General features: G+C 41.5%; 1 protein-coding gene across 1 annotated transcript in view; it reads left to right on the forward strand.

Annotated features, from left to right (window-relative positions):
* The window catches only part of RNF175 (ring finger protein 175), a 71073-nt gene that overhangs the window by 5286 nt on the left and 52142 nt on the right, over positions 1-13645 (forward strand). Inside the window, 3 exon segments of the mRNA XM_024757463.1 lie at positions 1407-1525; positions 4994-5031; positions 7770-7908. Of these exon segments, the coding sequence (XP_024613231.1) occupies positions 1407-1525; positions 4994-5031; positions 7770-7908 (296 nt within the window).

The following is a 13645-nucleotide window of genomic DNA, read 5'->3' on the forward strand; positions in this document are numbered from 1 at the left end:
CGGGTCACTACACATGCACTCTGTACTATTCTGCTTTCCCTTGAGTTTCATGTCCTGGTTTCCTTAGTTTTCTGTGTACCAGTCACCCGTTCATCCCCAAACCCACTCCTTGAATTGTATGGATCTTCTCAACATGCCAGAAAACACTGGCTGATCTCTCGACTTCATCTTTTTCTTGGAGATGCACTTGGTGAAAACCCCCATGCCTGGTCCAGTCTAGGCTGGCCGCATCCCCAGTCTGAGGCCCAGACACCAGTCCTGGATGCCCCTCCACCGTCCTCCTGGGGCATCCCTTCACCTGGAGGGGACTCTGCTGGTTGCACCCCTCTTTCCTGGAAATCCAGTTTTTCTCTTTCTCACTTTACTCTGTTGTTTCAGTCGAGCGTCCTGAGACAGGACACATGGGAGATGAATGTTTTTGAAATGTTGCATGTCCATAAATATCTTCATTCTGCTTCCAGACTTGATTGGTAGTTTGTCTATAGAAGTAATTTTCCCTTGGAAGTTTGAACACTTTGTTCTGCTCTCTTTGTAACTTGTGGAGATGGTGTTCAGGGGTCAGTGCCATCCTGAGTTTTGATCCTTTACATTTGACCTGCGTTTTTTCTCTGGATAGGCTCTTCCTTCTGAGCCACAATTTTCAAATTTCCAACCGATGTGACTTGACGTGGCTCTTTTTTCATTTATTGTGCTGGGCACCTGGGAGTCCTTTCATTTGAAAACAGGTGTCTTTCAATCCTTGGGAATTTTCTTGTAGAATTTCTCTTAAATTTCTTACTTTCAGCTATCTTGTTGTCTTGTTCTGGAACTACTCTATTTTGGATTTGAGATTTCCTGGCCAGATCCTCTCATTTTCATATATTTTCTTTCTTCTTTTCCATCTCCTTTGGTGGTTTTTGGTTATTCTTTCTGAGGGAGTTTCATAATTTATCTTCAACTTTTCCATTAGATTTTCAATTTCTGTTCTCAAATTTTTCATTTCTAAGAGCTTTTGTTTGTTTCCATTTTTAAAGCCTGGGGTCCTTGTCATCATTGCAGAACCCTTTCCTGACTCAAGGACTTGGTGATCTTTGGCCATCTGTTTATATTTAAGGGGAGACACTAAAACACTGTTCAGAAGCTCCCGTAAGCAGAGAGAACTTGTTGACAGGCAGGAGCTGGAAGGGGACCTACCTGGGCCTTTTCATGGGAAGAATGATGACGGTCCATGTCTGTAAGTCTTTTCTCTTGTCCTGGATGGTTTTACAAAGAGTCCTCTGGTCTTCCATGTGCTGTCTGGCAGCCAGCATCCCCAGCCAAGTGTCAGGCCCGCATCTGATAGGCCGAGGGCAAGAGTACAAATAAAGTCCCACATGCCACATGTCTAAAGACTATAAGCCAAGCTGCTCTGCCAGGCCTGCCTGCAGGGTCCACCCGGGACCTGTGCAGCCTACTTGACCCAGAGCTTACAGGGGTCATGCGCTCCCCACCCGCCCCGCTGCTTGCAAACCGGAGTGTAAAAGACCTGCTGGGGCTGGACATGCGTGTATCCATTTCCCGGAGCTGCCATAACAATAGAAATTTTACTGGAGAGATAAATTGGGAGATTCAGATGACATACCGACACTACTATATATAAAATAGATAACTAATAAGGACCTAGTGCATAGCACAGGGAACTCTACTCAGTACTCTGTAATGGCCTATATGGGAAAAGAATCTGAAAAAGAATAGATACATGTATATGTATGACTGAATCACCGTGCTGTACACCTGAAACTAACACAACATTGTAAATCAACTGTACTCTATAAAAATTATTTTAAAAATACAGAAAATAAAAGAAATATTGATAGAAAAAGGGAAAAAAAATTAGGAATTTACTCTTTCACAGTTCTGGAGGCCAGAAGTCCAAAACCTGCGTATAGGCTGGGCCATGATCCCTCCAAAGACTCTAGGGTGAATCCTTCTTTGCCTCTTCCAGCCTCGGGGGACTCCAAGTGTCTTTGGCTTATAGCTGCTTATCTCCAGTCTCTGCCTCTGTCTTCACGTGGCCTCTTCCTGCGTGTTTATCCTCTGTGCTTATGTGTCTCTGGGTGTCAAATCTCCCTCTGACTTTCTCTTATACGGACACCAGCCATTGGCTTTAAGGCCCACTGTAAATCCTGGATGATCCCATCCCAAGATCCTTAACTTGATCACATCTGCAAAGACTCTATTTCCAAATAAGATAACGGTCATGGGTACCAGAGGTTAAGAATTGTCCATATCTTTGTTGGGGGGGGGGGGCGTGGAGGGACATAGTTCAACCCACTGCAGCACAGAAACCAGGGAGGAGGACTGGTGCCATCAGACGCCCCAAGGACCCGGGGTAGGAAGGCCCCCCCCGCACACCTTACCTTCTCACTTCTCAGACTTAGGATTTCCAGGCTGTTCCTAGCTCCTTCCAAACGACCCCACCGCAGTGGAGGGAGAGAGGCAGTGCAGTTACAAGGGGGACCCCATCTGCTTAGACACCAGCTTCGGATGGCCTGGGGGGGTGGACAAATTAAAAACTCTATCTCTGATTTCCCAGGGCTGGAGCTGTTCTTTATTTCCACCCTTCTCCCTCAACCCACCTGAGGGCCTCCACCCTACACCAGCCCTCTTCTGTCAATTTCTACTCAACCAGCGACAAAACTTTCAAAATATTTTCTTAAGAGTTAGAAAAGACAAAAAAAAAGTTTTTGTGTTTCCAGGTTAGAGATGCACAGGGCCCTGTAGAGCAAGGCAAAGCCCGTGGGGCCTGATTGAGGACGGGGCTGGGATCCCTCCTCCAGACACAGGCTTTCAATGCCTCCGCCCTCCCTCCCAGCTCCTGGCCCTCGGAGCCCCGTCCAATTGCCCTAGCGGTGGGGTGCAGGGGAGAAGGACAACAAAGCCTCCCACCACTCTTAACTGAACCTTCTGTTTTCACCCAGCTGCACCCACACTTCCAGAAGTGCTAGGACCCCTCCACCCCGCAGCCTTCCCAAGGGTCTTCTTTCACAAAGGCTTTTCCAAAGTTTTTACTAGTGAGTTGAAACATCTTTTCATAAATGAGCCATTTGTATTTCCTCTTTTATGAAGTTCTTGTTCACGTGCCTTGCCCTTTGGCAATGTTTTTTCTCTTTTGGATTAAATTGTAAAAGCTCTTTTTCTATTCAAGTTATTCACTTCTTGCCTTCACATATGTTGTATCTTCTCCAGTTTAATTTGTCTTTCAAATATCAGTGATTTTAACGTATTTGATTTTTATGTCCTCAAAATTCATCAATTCTTTTACTTTACAATTTCTGGGCTCCACGTCATACCTAGAAATGCCTTCTTCACTGCGTGATTATTAAAATATTTACCCATATTTACTTCTAGCCCTTTTAAGATTTTCCTTTTTACATTTAAATATTTGATCCTTCTGAAGCCGGGTATGGATCCGGCTTTACATTTTTCCCAAATGACCAGCTAATGGTCTCAGCACCATTTATTGAACAATCCATTTCTTTCTCACTGATTTCTCACTGCTTATCATAGGGAGTTGGGTCTGTCCCTGGCCTCTGTGTTCTGTTCACTCATCTGTCTTCTTTTTCCTGGGCCAGTAATGCTTTCAATTAATTTCTGTGGCTGTATTGTAGATGTCAGTGGCTCATAGGCCAAGTCTTTAACTCTTCTTCTGAATTTTCCTGGCTATCCGTATGCTTCTCCTTCAGATAAGCATAAGTCTTAGTGTCATTTCAATCTCCAAAATAAATCCTCTTAAGATCCCAGGTGGGCTTACATACCAGAAAAGAATTGTCCAAAAGTAGATTCCACCCTAGAAAAAATTATTGTACTATAGGCAACTATTACTAGGAAAGAGATGTCTCCAAGCACATCATTATCATTATCATAATGTGCTTGTTCCCTAGGAAATAAGAATATTGTTTCAATATCACTTGATCTAAGGAAGTTCTTAACTGTATCCAATATTTAGCAGAAATCTTTTCAGCTATAATTTCCACTCCCTAAGCTTTCCTGGTCTTCTGTAGAATAATTTATCATAGTTCTTTTAAAATGACTTGAGAAACAGACTAACAGATATAGAAAAGATATAGATATAGATATAGTATATATCTATATAACAGATATAGATATCTATATCTAACAGATATAGAAAACAAACTAGTGGTTACCCAAGTGGAAAGGGAGGTGGGAGGGCAAATTAGGGGTGTGGGATTAAGAGATACAAACTACTGTGTATAAAATAGATAAGCAACAAAGCTTATAAGCTATAAGCTTATAAGACATCAATGATGTCTTTTCGAAGACTGGCCTTAAAGGCTTCAAATGACCCAAGGTAGTGGATTACCAGTGACCAACGGAAGGCAGGCAGCATGTGGGAACACTCTGTAGGTCAGCCTAAAGCACTTCCTGGGGATGGTCTCTATGCTCTCCCGCTCAGTGTGCAAGGGCAAGGCCACATTACCCCCCTTCCCTGGGGTCAGGGTTTAAATTAAATTAACAGGAGGACACAAAAATGCTGCAAACAAGTAGCTGGTCAGCTCTGACTCTAAAACCTTGAACTTGGAGATGATATTTACTCATTGGCATCATTTAAGACACCAGCAAAACAGATGTTTTTCAGAGGTTCTCCAATTCACAGATCATATACCAGAAGCCAGGGTAACATTGCCCATTAGGAGGCCACTCCCTACAACCTTGACTGAATTGCCAGACAAAACCACAGGAATGGGGCCTCATCTGGTTCCCTGACCTTAGACAGAAGAATCAAGTATGTATTAATAGTGACCTGATTACTGTTTTGTTTAGGGTGTGTATGTGTATGTGTGTTTTTGTTCCAAAAGCAAATATTTTATTAGCACTTTCATCCTAAATTATTCCAGTACTAAGAAACATCACTCTTTTTCATGGTTTGGGTTTCTCATGTAATGTAAAATGCAAGCTAAGAAAACAAGAAAACTTTGAGAAGTAAAACAAGAAAAATTTTTATGTTTTTCAGATCTCTCAGACAAAGCTTTCTGCAGATGATGAGTGGAAGTAAGTGATTTGTATTTTTTTATAGATGGTATACTAAAAATTAGACTTCCATCTTAACAGTTTGAGAATTTAAATGAAGCCATCATTTTATTTATAAATTTCCCAGTATAGAAGGTGGGTTAGCATGGCCATGTGTGCACAGTGATTGTATAGACCAAAGCCACAGGGATTTCATCTGTTTTCTGCAGTAGGCTCCATGCAGTCCCACAAATGTGTATGTCCCTCAATACATGTCCTTATATGTCCTTGTCCTCTGAGGCACAAGACACATCTGGTTTTCTTTACAGGCTGTTTCCCCTGTGCTATGGCACCTACTGTGGGACCATTGGACCCCTACGGGCACCAAATGAAACAAAAGTGAAATGTTCCTCCTTTTTTGCATTATGGTTATCAATTATGAATATATTCCTAATCAAAGTAGAAATGTTTATTACATTTGTACACTACTTTATACTTTCCAAAGTACTTCCACATAGGTTAATCATCCGAGATGCATTTTACTGTATATGCACAAAATAGATTAATGTCATAAAGTATATTTTGTTTGATATCTATGCAAGCCCTCTTTTAGACTGATGATAAATTCACTCTTCTATCTACATGGCCTAAGTTGAAGTCCACTCATTACAGAGAATATTAAATAGTTATTTGGTATTTGGGGCTGTAAAAACTATAACTAAGTGCTTGTACCCTTTTATTTTTTTTGCACTTCCCATTTCTTCAGAAGAATGAATATATTTTTAAAAGAGCTTCTAGAAATCATTCTCGGCTCCTAAGCTCAGCTTCCAACACAGAAACTAATAGCCATGTAATTTTATTCAGGTTGCTTACCTGGTGTGGATTTCAGCTTCTTCCTTTGATAAATGAAGGGGTCTCAGTACATCTATGGTACCTCCCAGCACTAACATTCTCAGATTCCATCTCAGAAAAGTTGAACTCAAGCAGGAATATTTATGAGGGTCTGTGGGCTCATTTCTGTGCATTCTCCAGCAGGGGGCACCCCTGGGATTTGGATGGGGCTCTTACTGAGCAGCTCTGTAGAATTGCTGGTAAAGACAAAGACTCAACCCAGGTACCCAACAAGTGCCTTTAAAAGGTCCCAGAATGTTACCCTGGAGTGCTTTCTGATCAGTGCTCTGACTAAATATATATTGTGACCAGTCATAAGTGGACGCTGAGAGATTTTGTGACTGATGGTTCCCCACTTGGGATGAAAGATAACGCTAACCAGTATTTATAAAATAATTGATTGGCAAGATTCATACTTTTCCCCCTTTTCCCTAATCTTGATCTCAGACTGCTCTCTCCTCTAGGCCAGTGAATCCCAATCTTGGCTGCACCTTAAAATCACACAGGGAACTTTAAAAATTACTGATGCCTGGATTCCATCCTGGAAATCTCTATCGGTTTGCTCAGGCTGCCATAGCAAAGCACCACAGACTGGGTGCTATAACAACAGAAATCTATTTTCTCACAGACTGGAGGCTAGAAGTCTAAGATCCAGAGGTCGGCAGGCTTTGATTTCTTCTAAAGCCTCCCTCCGTGGCTTGCAGGTGGCCATCTTCTCCTTGTGTCTTCCCTGTGGGAGTCTGTGTCCTCACGTATAAGGACACCAGTCATGTTGGATTAGGACCCGTCCTAACAACCTAATTTACCTTAGTTGCCTCCTTAAAGACCCCCTCTCCAAACACAGTCACATTCTGAGGTCCTAGGGGTTAGGACTTCAACATATGAATTTTGAGGGGACCCAGTTCAGCCCAGAACACCCAGCAATGCTCACTTCATTGATCTGGGGTCCAGCCTGGGCACTGTGATTTTTAAAAGCTCCCCAGTGATTTCCAACTCACAGACCAGGTCAAGAGCCTCTGCTCTAGACTCTCTTTGAGACCACTTCTGCTGTAGGAAGTTAAACCAGATGACATAATATTTTAGTGGTTTTCTCTACCATTGTATAAAATTAAAGAGTCCAACTAAACACTGAAGCATTTAGCCATCCTCTGAATGTTTGTGCCTAAGATAATAATTAGGTCTCTTCTTTCTCCTTATAATGAAAATGATTTATACAACCCAGGAGTTTTCTGTAGCCCCGCGGATAATATTCTCTTCACAGGCACCATCTGCAGGATATCCTTGTACTTGAGAATGTTAGCAATTACTTGAAATTACCAATATTTGACTGGTTTTTTTTTTTTACTTTCAAAAATGGCAATTTCATATGATTCAACCTAATAGCAATTATTATTCTTCATCTAGGTACAAATAAAATATATATGTGCTTTACAGTTTTAGACCAATCCTGCGAGGTACAGAGGGATCATCATTTGAGATTTGCAAATGAGGAAACTGAGGCTCAAATAGAATAAGTGACTTTCCCAAGGTGATCAACGTGGCAGATCAGGGGCTAGAACCCAGATCTTCCCAGGGCCCATCAGTGAGCTTTTGGCCCCATCACTTTCCTTGTAAGGACAAGGCTGAGACCAAAAGCACACAGGAAAGCTAAGGGCTGAGAGGAATTGGTTTTGCTGACAAACTCAGGCTCCTCCTTTCAGCTGTCCCTTCCCCAAGCCCGGGGAAAGGGAGGAACCAAGAAGGACTTTGGAAAACTTTGTAATCAAAGCTTCAAAAACCCTACATTTGAAATTCCCAGTTGCTTCTTATGAATCCCACCTATTTTTCTTGTTCTGCTAAATGTGCAAGAGTTGAGGGCTTTTTCAGCTGACCTCCTTTGCTGGTTCCAGCCTGCGGCAGGAGAGGATGTACAAGATGCACGGCCATGAGTCCGTGCACGTGGAGATGGTCTTGATCTTCCTCTGTGCCCTGGTCATCGCCCAGATAGTGCTGGTGCAGTGGAGACAGAAGCATGGTCATTCCAACAATGTGAGTCACCCCGGGGGCCGCTGGAAGCCTGCTCCTCTTCCCACCACATCCCTCCTTTGTTACCACTTTGAAGGAAATGGTTTGGTTTCAGTTGGTGGCTCTCAACCCAGTACAGTTTTGCCTCGGAAGCAACATCTGGAAACATTTGTGATGGTCACGTCTTAGCGGGATGGGAGGGGGGATAGGAGCTGCTACTGGAATGTAGTGGGTAGAGGCCAGGGATGCCGCTGAAAATGCACAGGACAGCTCCTCATGACAAAAATGTCAATAGTGCCAAGATTGAGAAACCCTGGTTTAAGTAACCCAATTTTCCTTTTGGGCATGAACTACTTCTGCCAGTGGCCCAGGACAGGAGGATTAGGAATGGCAGAAACAAAAGACTGAGTCTGTCTAACTTTGCTTCATTAGCAATAAACTGTCTTGGCGTTGATGGTTTCCATATCCAATGAAGCGTGATAAGGCAGACACTGCGCTGACCTTGGCCACACAGAGCGGGATCCCGTTGTCACAGACCAATCCCACACAAGCACACCCACTGAAGCCTATCCATCTCATGGCCTCAGAGTCATACCCTGGGCTTGTTGCACCTGAGACCAGGCTACTGCAATGTGGAGAGAAGTGGTGCTCACATCTCAGGGCACATCAGAATCACCTGGCGGGCTCCTTAAGTCAGATTCCCAGGTCCCACACCCAGAGTTTTTGATTCAATAGGGGCCAAATAATTTGCACATGAACAAGTTCCCAGGTGGTACTGATGTTACTGGTCCTGGGACCGCATGCTGAGAACCAATGGTTTAGACCTGAGTATGGCCTGAGTGGAGAAACGTTGCAGAGGAGAAAGGTCCTCAATTAACACTCTCCATGGTTCAAGTCTTGGACTAGTCGTGTATAAGAAGACTTGCCTGTGACCTATGAAGGGCTGGCTTAGACCAGTATTTTATTTTCTTTTTACTCATCATAAATATTACTTCCTACATAGCATGAGATCTAAAGGAATTCTTTTGAGTTCCCTATAATATGTAAATTTAGGTAATTTTGAACATTTATTTAGAAAGGGGAATCTTGGGGGGGAGGGGTTTGTTTGTTTTTTAAGCAAATGCATCCATGTGCTGCCATGTCACCATTGCTTTGTCAATTAAAATGAACACCCTCTGTATTCCACTTGGACAAATTTTCTTCACTGCGTCCGTCAATGTGGAGTTCACACACTGGCTATACCACAGATACACCTGCCCATGAGTCAGAGGTCCCTTGAAGGGCTTGTTGCCATTGGAGGTTCCAACCCTTGGTGGCTCAGGCTACAACTGTTGATTAGCTGGAGCGGTCTGCCCAAGTTGTTTCCTGTTGCTCACTACACAAGTTGTACTGCCTAGAATGCCTCTCCAGGAACGTTGCTTTTGACTGTTCTCCACTCCCCCCACCCCAAAACTAGACCCCGTTAGTCACCCCACTTCTCCCTGAGTTTCCTGTTTCTGTGTCCTTCTGTCACACATCTGTGCTATTTTATGGCTACCCAGAGGGCCTCTGTGGTCCTAAGGATACCTTGGAGGTAACCAGGTGACTGTGATCGTGGCATCTCTTAAGATGACCCAGTCTGGCACTTTGACAAAGCCAGGAGTCTAAAGATGCCCTCGGGGTCAAGGACAGATTTGGGTCTCATTGGAACTGTGGAGCCATTGGAACACTTCTGGGTTGGCTCATAGATACAGCTGAAAATGCAGTGGAGTATATTCTACTTCTTTGCCCATCTGTCCATCTATTACTGTATTGCCCGAAATGAATAGGTGGTGTAGGCCCCTTCCCCTGCATGTCTCTGATGACAATCTTTAGCTCAAGGTGAGATCCAGCACGTGAGGCTGAGCTTTCCCCATACTGCGGCTTTGACATTGCCCCATGCTGTACATCCCTACTTGTAGGTTCACTACAAGAGCCAACATCAGAACTCAGCCATTTCAGGAACTCTTGGTGACATCTGCAAACACTGGGCCTGGAAATGGTTCCCAGAGCACCAGTATCTGATTCCAGCACTGGTTTCCAGCTTTTTTATTGTGCTCTGCATGAACGGGATCCAAAAACCTGAACCTAATACACTGCTCAGTTTAATATCTTTGGGATGGAATTTGCTAAACGTGTTTCCACAAAAGCTGACCTAAATAGCCTTATCATCCAAACATAACCTAACTTTTAACTTGTTTCTCTTGTCATTTAAGATTATGTAGGACCAACCAGAGCTAGAGCTTTGAACATGTTCATGAGGTTCCTGGCTTTTTTCTTTTTCTTTTTTAAAAATTTTACATATTTTTTAACATCTTTATTGGATATAAATGCTTTACAATGTTGTGTTAGTTTCTGCTGTATAACAAAGTGAATCAGCTATATGTATACATATATCCCCGTATCCCCTCCCTCTTGTGTCTCCCTCCCACCCTCGCTATTCCACCCCTCTAGGTGGACTTCAGGGTCTTTTGTATTTCCATACAAATTGTCATATTTTTGTTCTAGTTCTGTGAAATATGCCATTAGTAGTTTGAAAGGGATTGCACTGACTCTGTAGATTGCTTTGGGTAGTATAGTCATTTTCACAATATTGATTCTTCCAATCCAAGAACATGGACTATCTCTCCATCTGGTTGTATCATCTTTAATTTCTTTCATCAGTGTCTTATAGTTTTCTGCATACAGGTCTTTTGTCTCCTTAGGTAGGTTTATTCCTAGGTATTTTATACTTTTGTTGCAGTGGTAAATGGGAGTGTTTCCTTAAATTCTCTTTCAGATTTCTTATCATTAGTATATAAGAATGCAAGAGATTTCTGTGCATTAATTTTGTAAACTGCTACTTTACCAAATTCATTGTTTAGCGCTAGTAGTTTTCTGGTAGCATCTTTAAGATTCTCTATGTATAGTATTATGTCATCTGCAAACAGTGACAGTTTTACTTCTTTTCCAATTTGGATTCCTTTTATTTCTTTTTCTTTTCTGACTGCTCTGGCTAAAACTTCCAAAACTATGTTGAATAATAGTGGTGAGAGTGGGCAACATTGTCTTGTTCCTGATCTCAGTGGAAATGGTTTCAGTTTTTCACCATTGAGAATGATGTTGGCTGTGAGTTTGTCATATATGGCCTTTATTAGTTTGAGGTAGGTTCCCTCTATGCCTACTTTCTGCAGGGTTTTTATAATAAATCGGTGTTGAATTTTCTCAAAAGCTATTTCTGCATCTATTGAGATGATCATATGGTTTTTAGCCTTCAGTTTGTTAATTTGGTGTATCATATTGATTGATTTGCCTAAAGTATCCTTGTATTCCTGAGATAAACTCCACTTGATCATGGTGTATGATCCTTTTAATGTGCTGTTGGATTCTGTTTGCTAGTATTTTGTTGAGGATTTTTCACCTATGTTCATCAGTGACATTGGCCTGTAATTTTCTTTTTTTGTGACATCTTTTTCTGGTTTTGGTATCAGGGTGATGGTGGCCTCGTAGAATGAGTTTGGGAGTGTTCCTCTCTCTGCCATATTTTGGAAGAGTTTGAGAAGAATAGGTGTTACCTGTTCTCTAAATGTTTGGTAGAAGTCACCTGTGAAGCCATCAGGTCCTGGGCTTTTGTTTGTTGGAAGATTTTTAATCACAGTTTCAACTTCAGTGCTTGTGATTGGTCTGTTTATAGTTTCTATTTCTTCCTTGTTCAGTCTCAGAAGGCTGTGCATTTCTAAGAATTTGTCCATTTCTTCCAGGTTGTCCATTTTATTGGTATATAGTTGCTTTTAGTAATCTCTCATGATCCTCTGTATTTCTGCAGTGTCAGTTGTTACTCCTCCTTTTTCATTTCTAATTCTACTGATTTGAGTCTTTTCCCTTTTTTTCTTGATGAGTCTGGCTAATGGTTTATGAATTTTTTTATCTTCTCAAAGAACCAGCTTTTAGTTTTATTGATATTTGCTATTGTTTCATTTCTTTTTCCTTTATTTCTTTTTTTTTTTTTCTTTTTTTGCAATACGCATGCCCCTCACTGCCGTGGCTTCTCCCGTTGCAGACCACAGGCTCCGGACGTGCAGGCTCAGCAGCCATGGCCCATGGGCCCAGCCAGTCCACAGCATGTGGGATCTTTCCGGACCGGGGCATGAACCCGTGTCCCCTGCATCGGCAGACGGACGCTCAACCACTGCACCACCAGGGAAGCCCCTCTTTTTCCTTTATTTCTGATCTGATTTTTATGATTCCTTTCCTTCTGCTAATTTTGGGGTTTTTTTTGTTCTTCTTTCTCTGATTGCTTTAGGTGTAATGTTAGGTTGTTTATTTGTTATTTTTCTTGTTTCTTGAGGTAGGATTGTATTGTTATAAACTTACCTCTTAGAACTGCCTTTGCTGCATCCCATAGGTTTTGGGTCATCATGTTTTCATTGTCATTTGTTTCTAGGTATATTTTTATTTCCCTTTGATTTCTTCAGTGATCTCTTGGCTAATTAGTAGTGTATAGTTCAGCCTCCATATGTTTGTATTTTTTACAGTTTTTTTCCTGTAATTGATACCTAGTCTCACAGTGCTGTAGTCAGAAAAGATATTTGATATGATTTCAATTTTCTTAAATTTACCAATGCTTGATTTGTGACCCAAGATATGATCTATCATGGAGAATGTCCCATGAGCACTTGAGAAGAAACTGTATTCTGCTGTTTTTGGATGGAATGTCCTATAAATATCAATTAAGTCCATCTTGTTTAATGTGTCATTTAAAGCTTGTGTTTCCTCATTTATTTTCATTGTGGATGATCAGTCCATTGGTGAAAGTGGGGCATTAAAGTCCCCTACTATGATTGAGTTACTATCGATTTCCCCTTTTATAGCTGTTAGTATTTGCCTTATGTATTGAAGTGCTCCTATGTTGGGTGCATAAATATTTACCATTGTTATATCTTCTTCTTGGATCGATCCCTTGATCATTATGTAGTGTTCTTCTTTGTCTCTTGTAATAGTCTTTATTTTAAAGTCTATTTTGTCTGATATGAAAATTGCTACTCCAGCTTTCTTTTGCTTTCATTTGCATGGAATAACATTTTCCATCCCCTCAATTTCAGTTTGTATGTGTCCTTAGGTCTGAAGTGGGTCTCTTATAGACAGCATATATACAGGTCATGTTTTTGTATCTATTCAACAAGCCTGTGTCTTTTGGTTGGAGCATTTAATCCATTTACATTTAAGGTGATTATGATATTTATGTTCCTATTACCATTTTCTTAATTGTTTTGGGTTTGTTACTGTAGGTCTTTTCCCTCTCTTGTGTTTCCTGCCTAGAGAAGTTCCTTTAGCATTTGTTGTAAAGCTGTTTTGGTGATGATGAATTCTCTTACCTTTTGCTTGTCTGTAAATGTTTTAATTTCTCTGTCAAATCTGAATAAGAACCTTTCTGGGTAATCTTGGTTGTAGTTTCTTGCCTTTCATCATTTAAAATATGTCCTGCCACTCCCTTATGGCTTGCAGTTTCTGCTGAAAGATCAGCTGTTAACCTTATGGAGATTCCCTTGTGTGTTATTTGTTGCTTTTCTCTTGCTGCTTTTAATATTTTTTCTTTGTTTTTAATTTTTGATAGTTTGATTAATATGTGTCTTGGCATGTTTCTCCTTAGATTTATCCTGTATGGGACTCTCTGTGCTTCCTGGACTTGATTAAATATTTCCTCTCCCATGTCAGGGAAGTTTTCAAAGGTAATCTCTTCAAATATTTTCTCAGTTCCTTTCTT

The sequence above is a fragment of the Neophocaena asiaeorientalis genome, unplaced genomic scaffold (assembly GCF_003031525.2).
Source record: "Neophocaena asiaeorientalis asiaeorientalis breed wild unplaced genomic scaffold, Neophocaena_asiaeorientalis_V1.1 scaffold238, whole genome shotgun sequence".
NCBI lineage: Eukaryota > Metazoa > Chordata > Mammalia > Artiodactyla > Phocoenidae > Neophocaena > Neophocaena asiaeorientalis.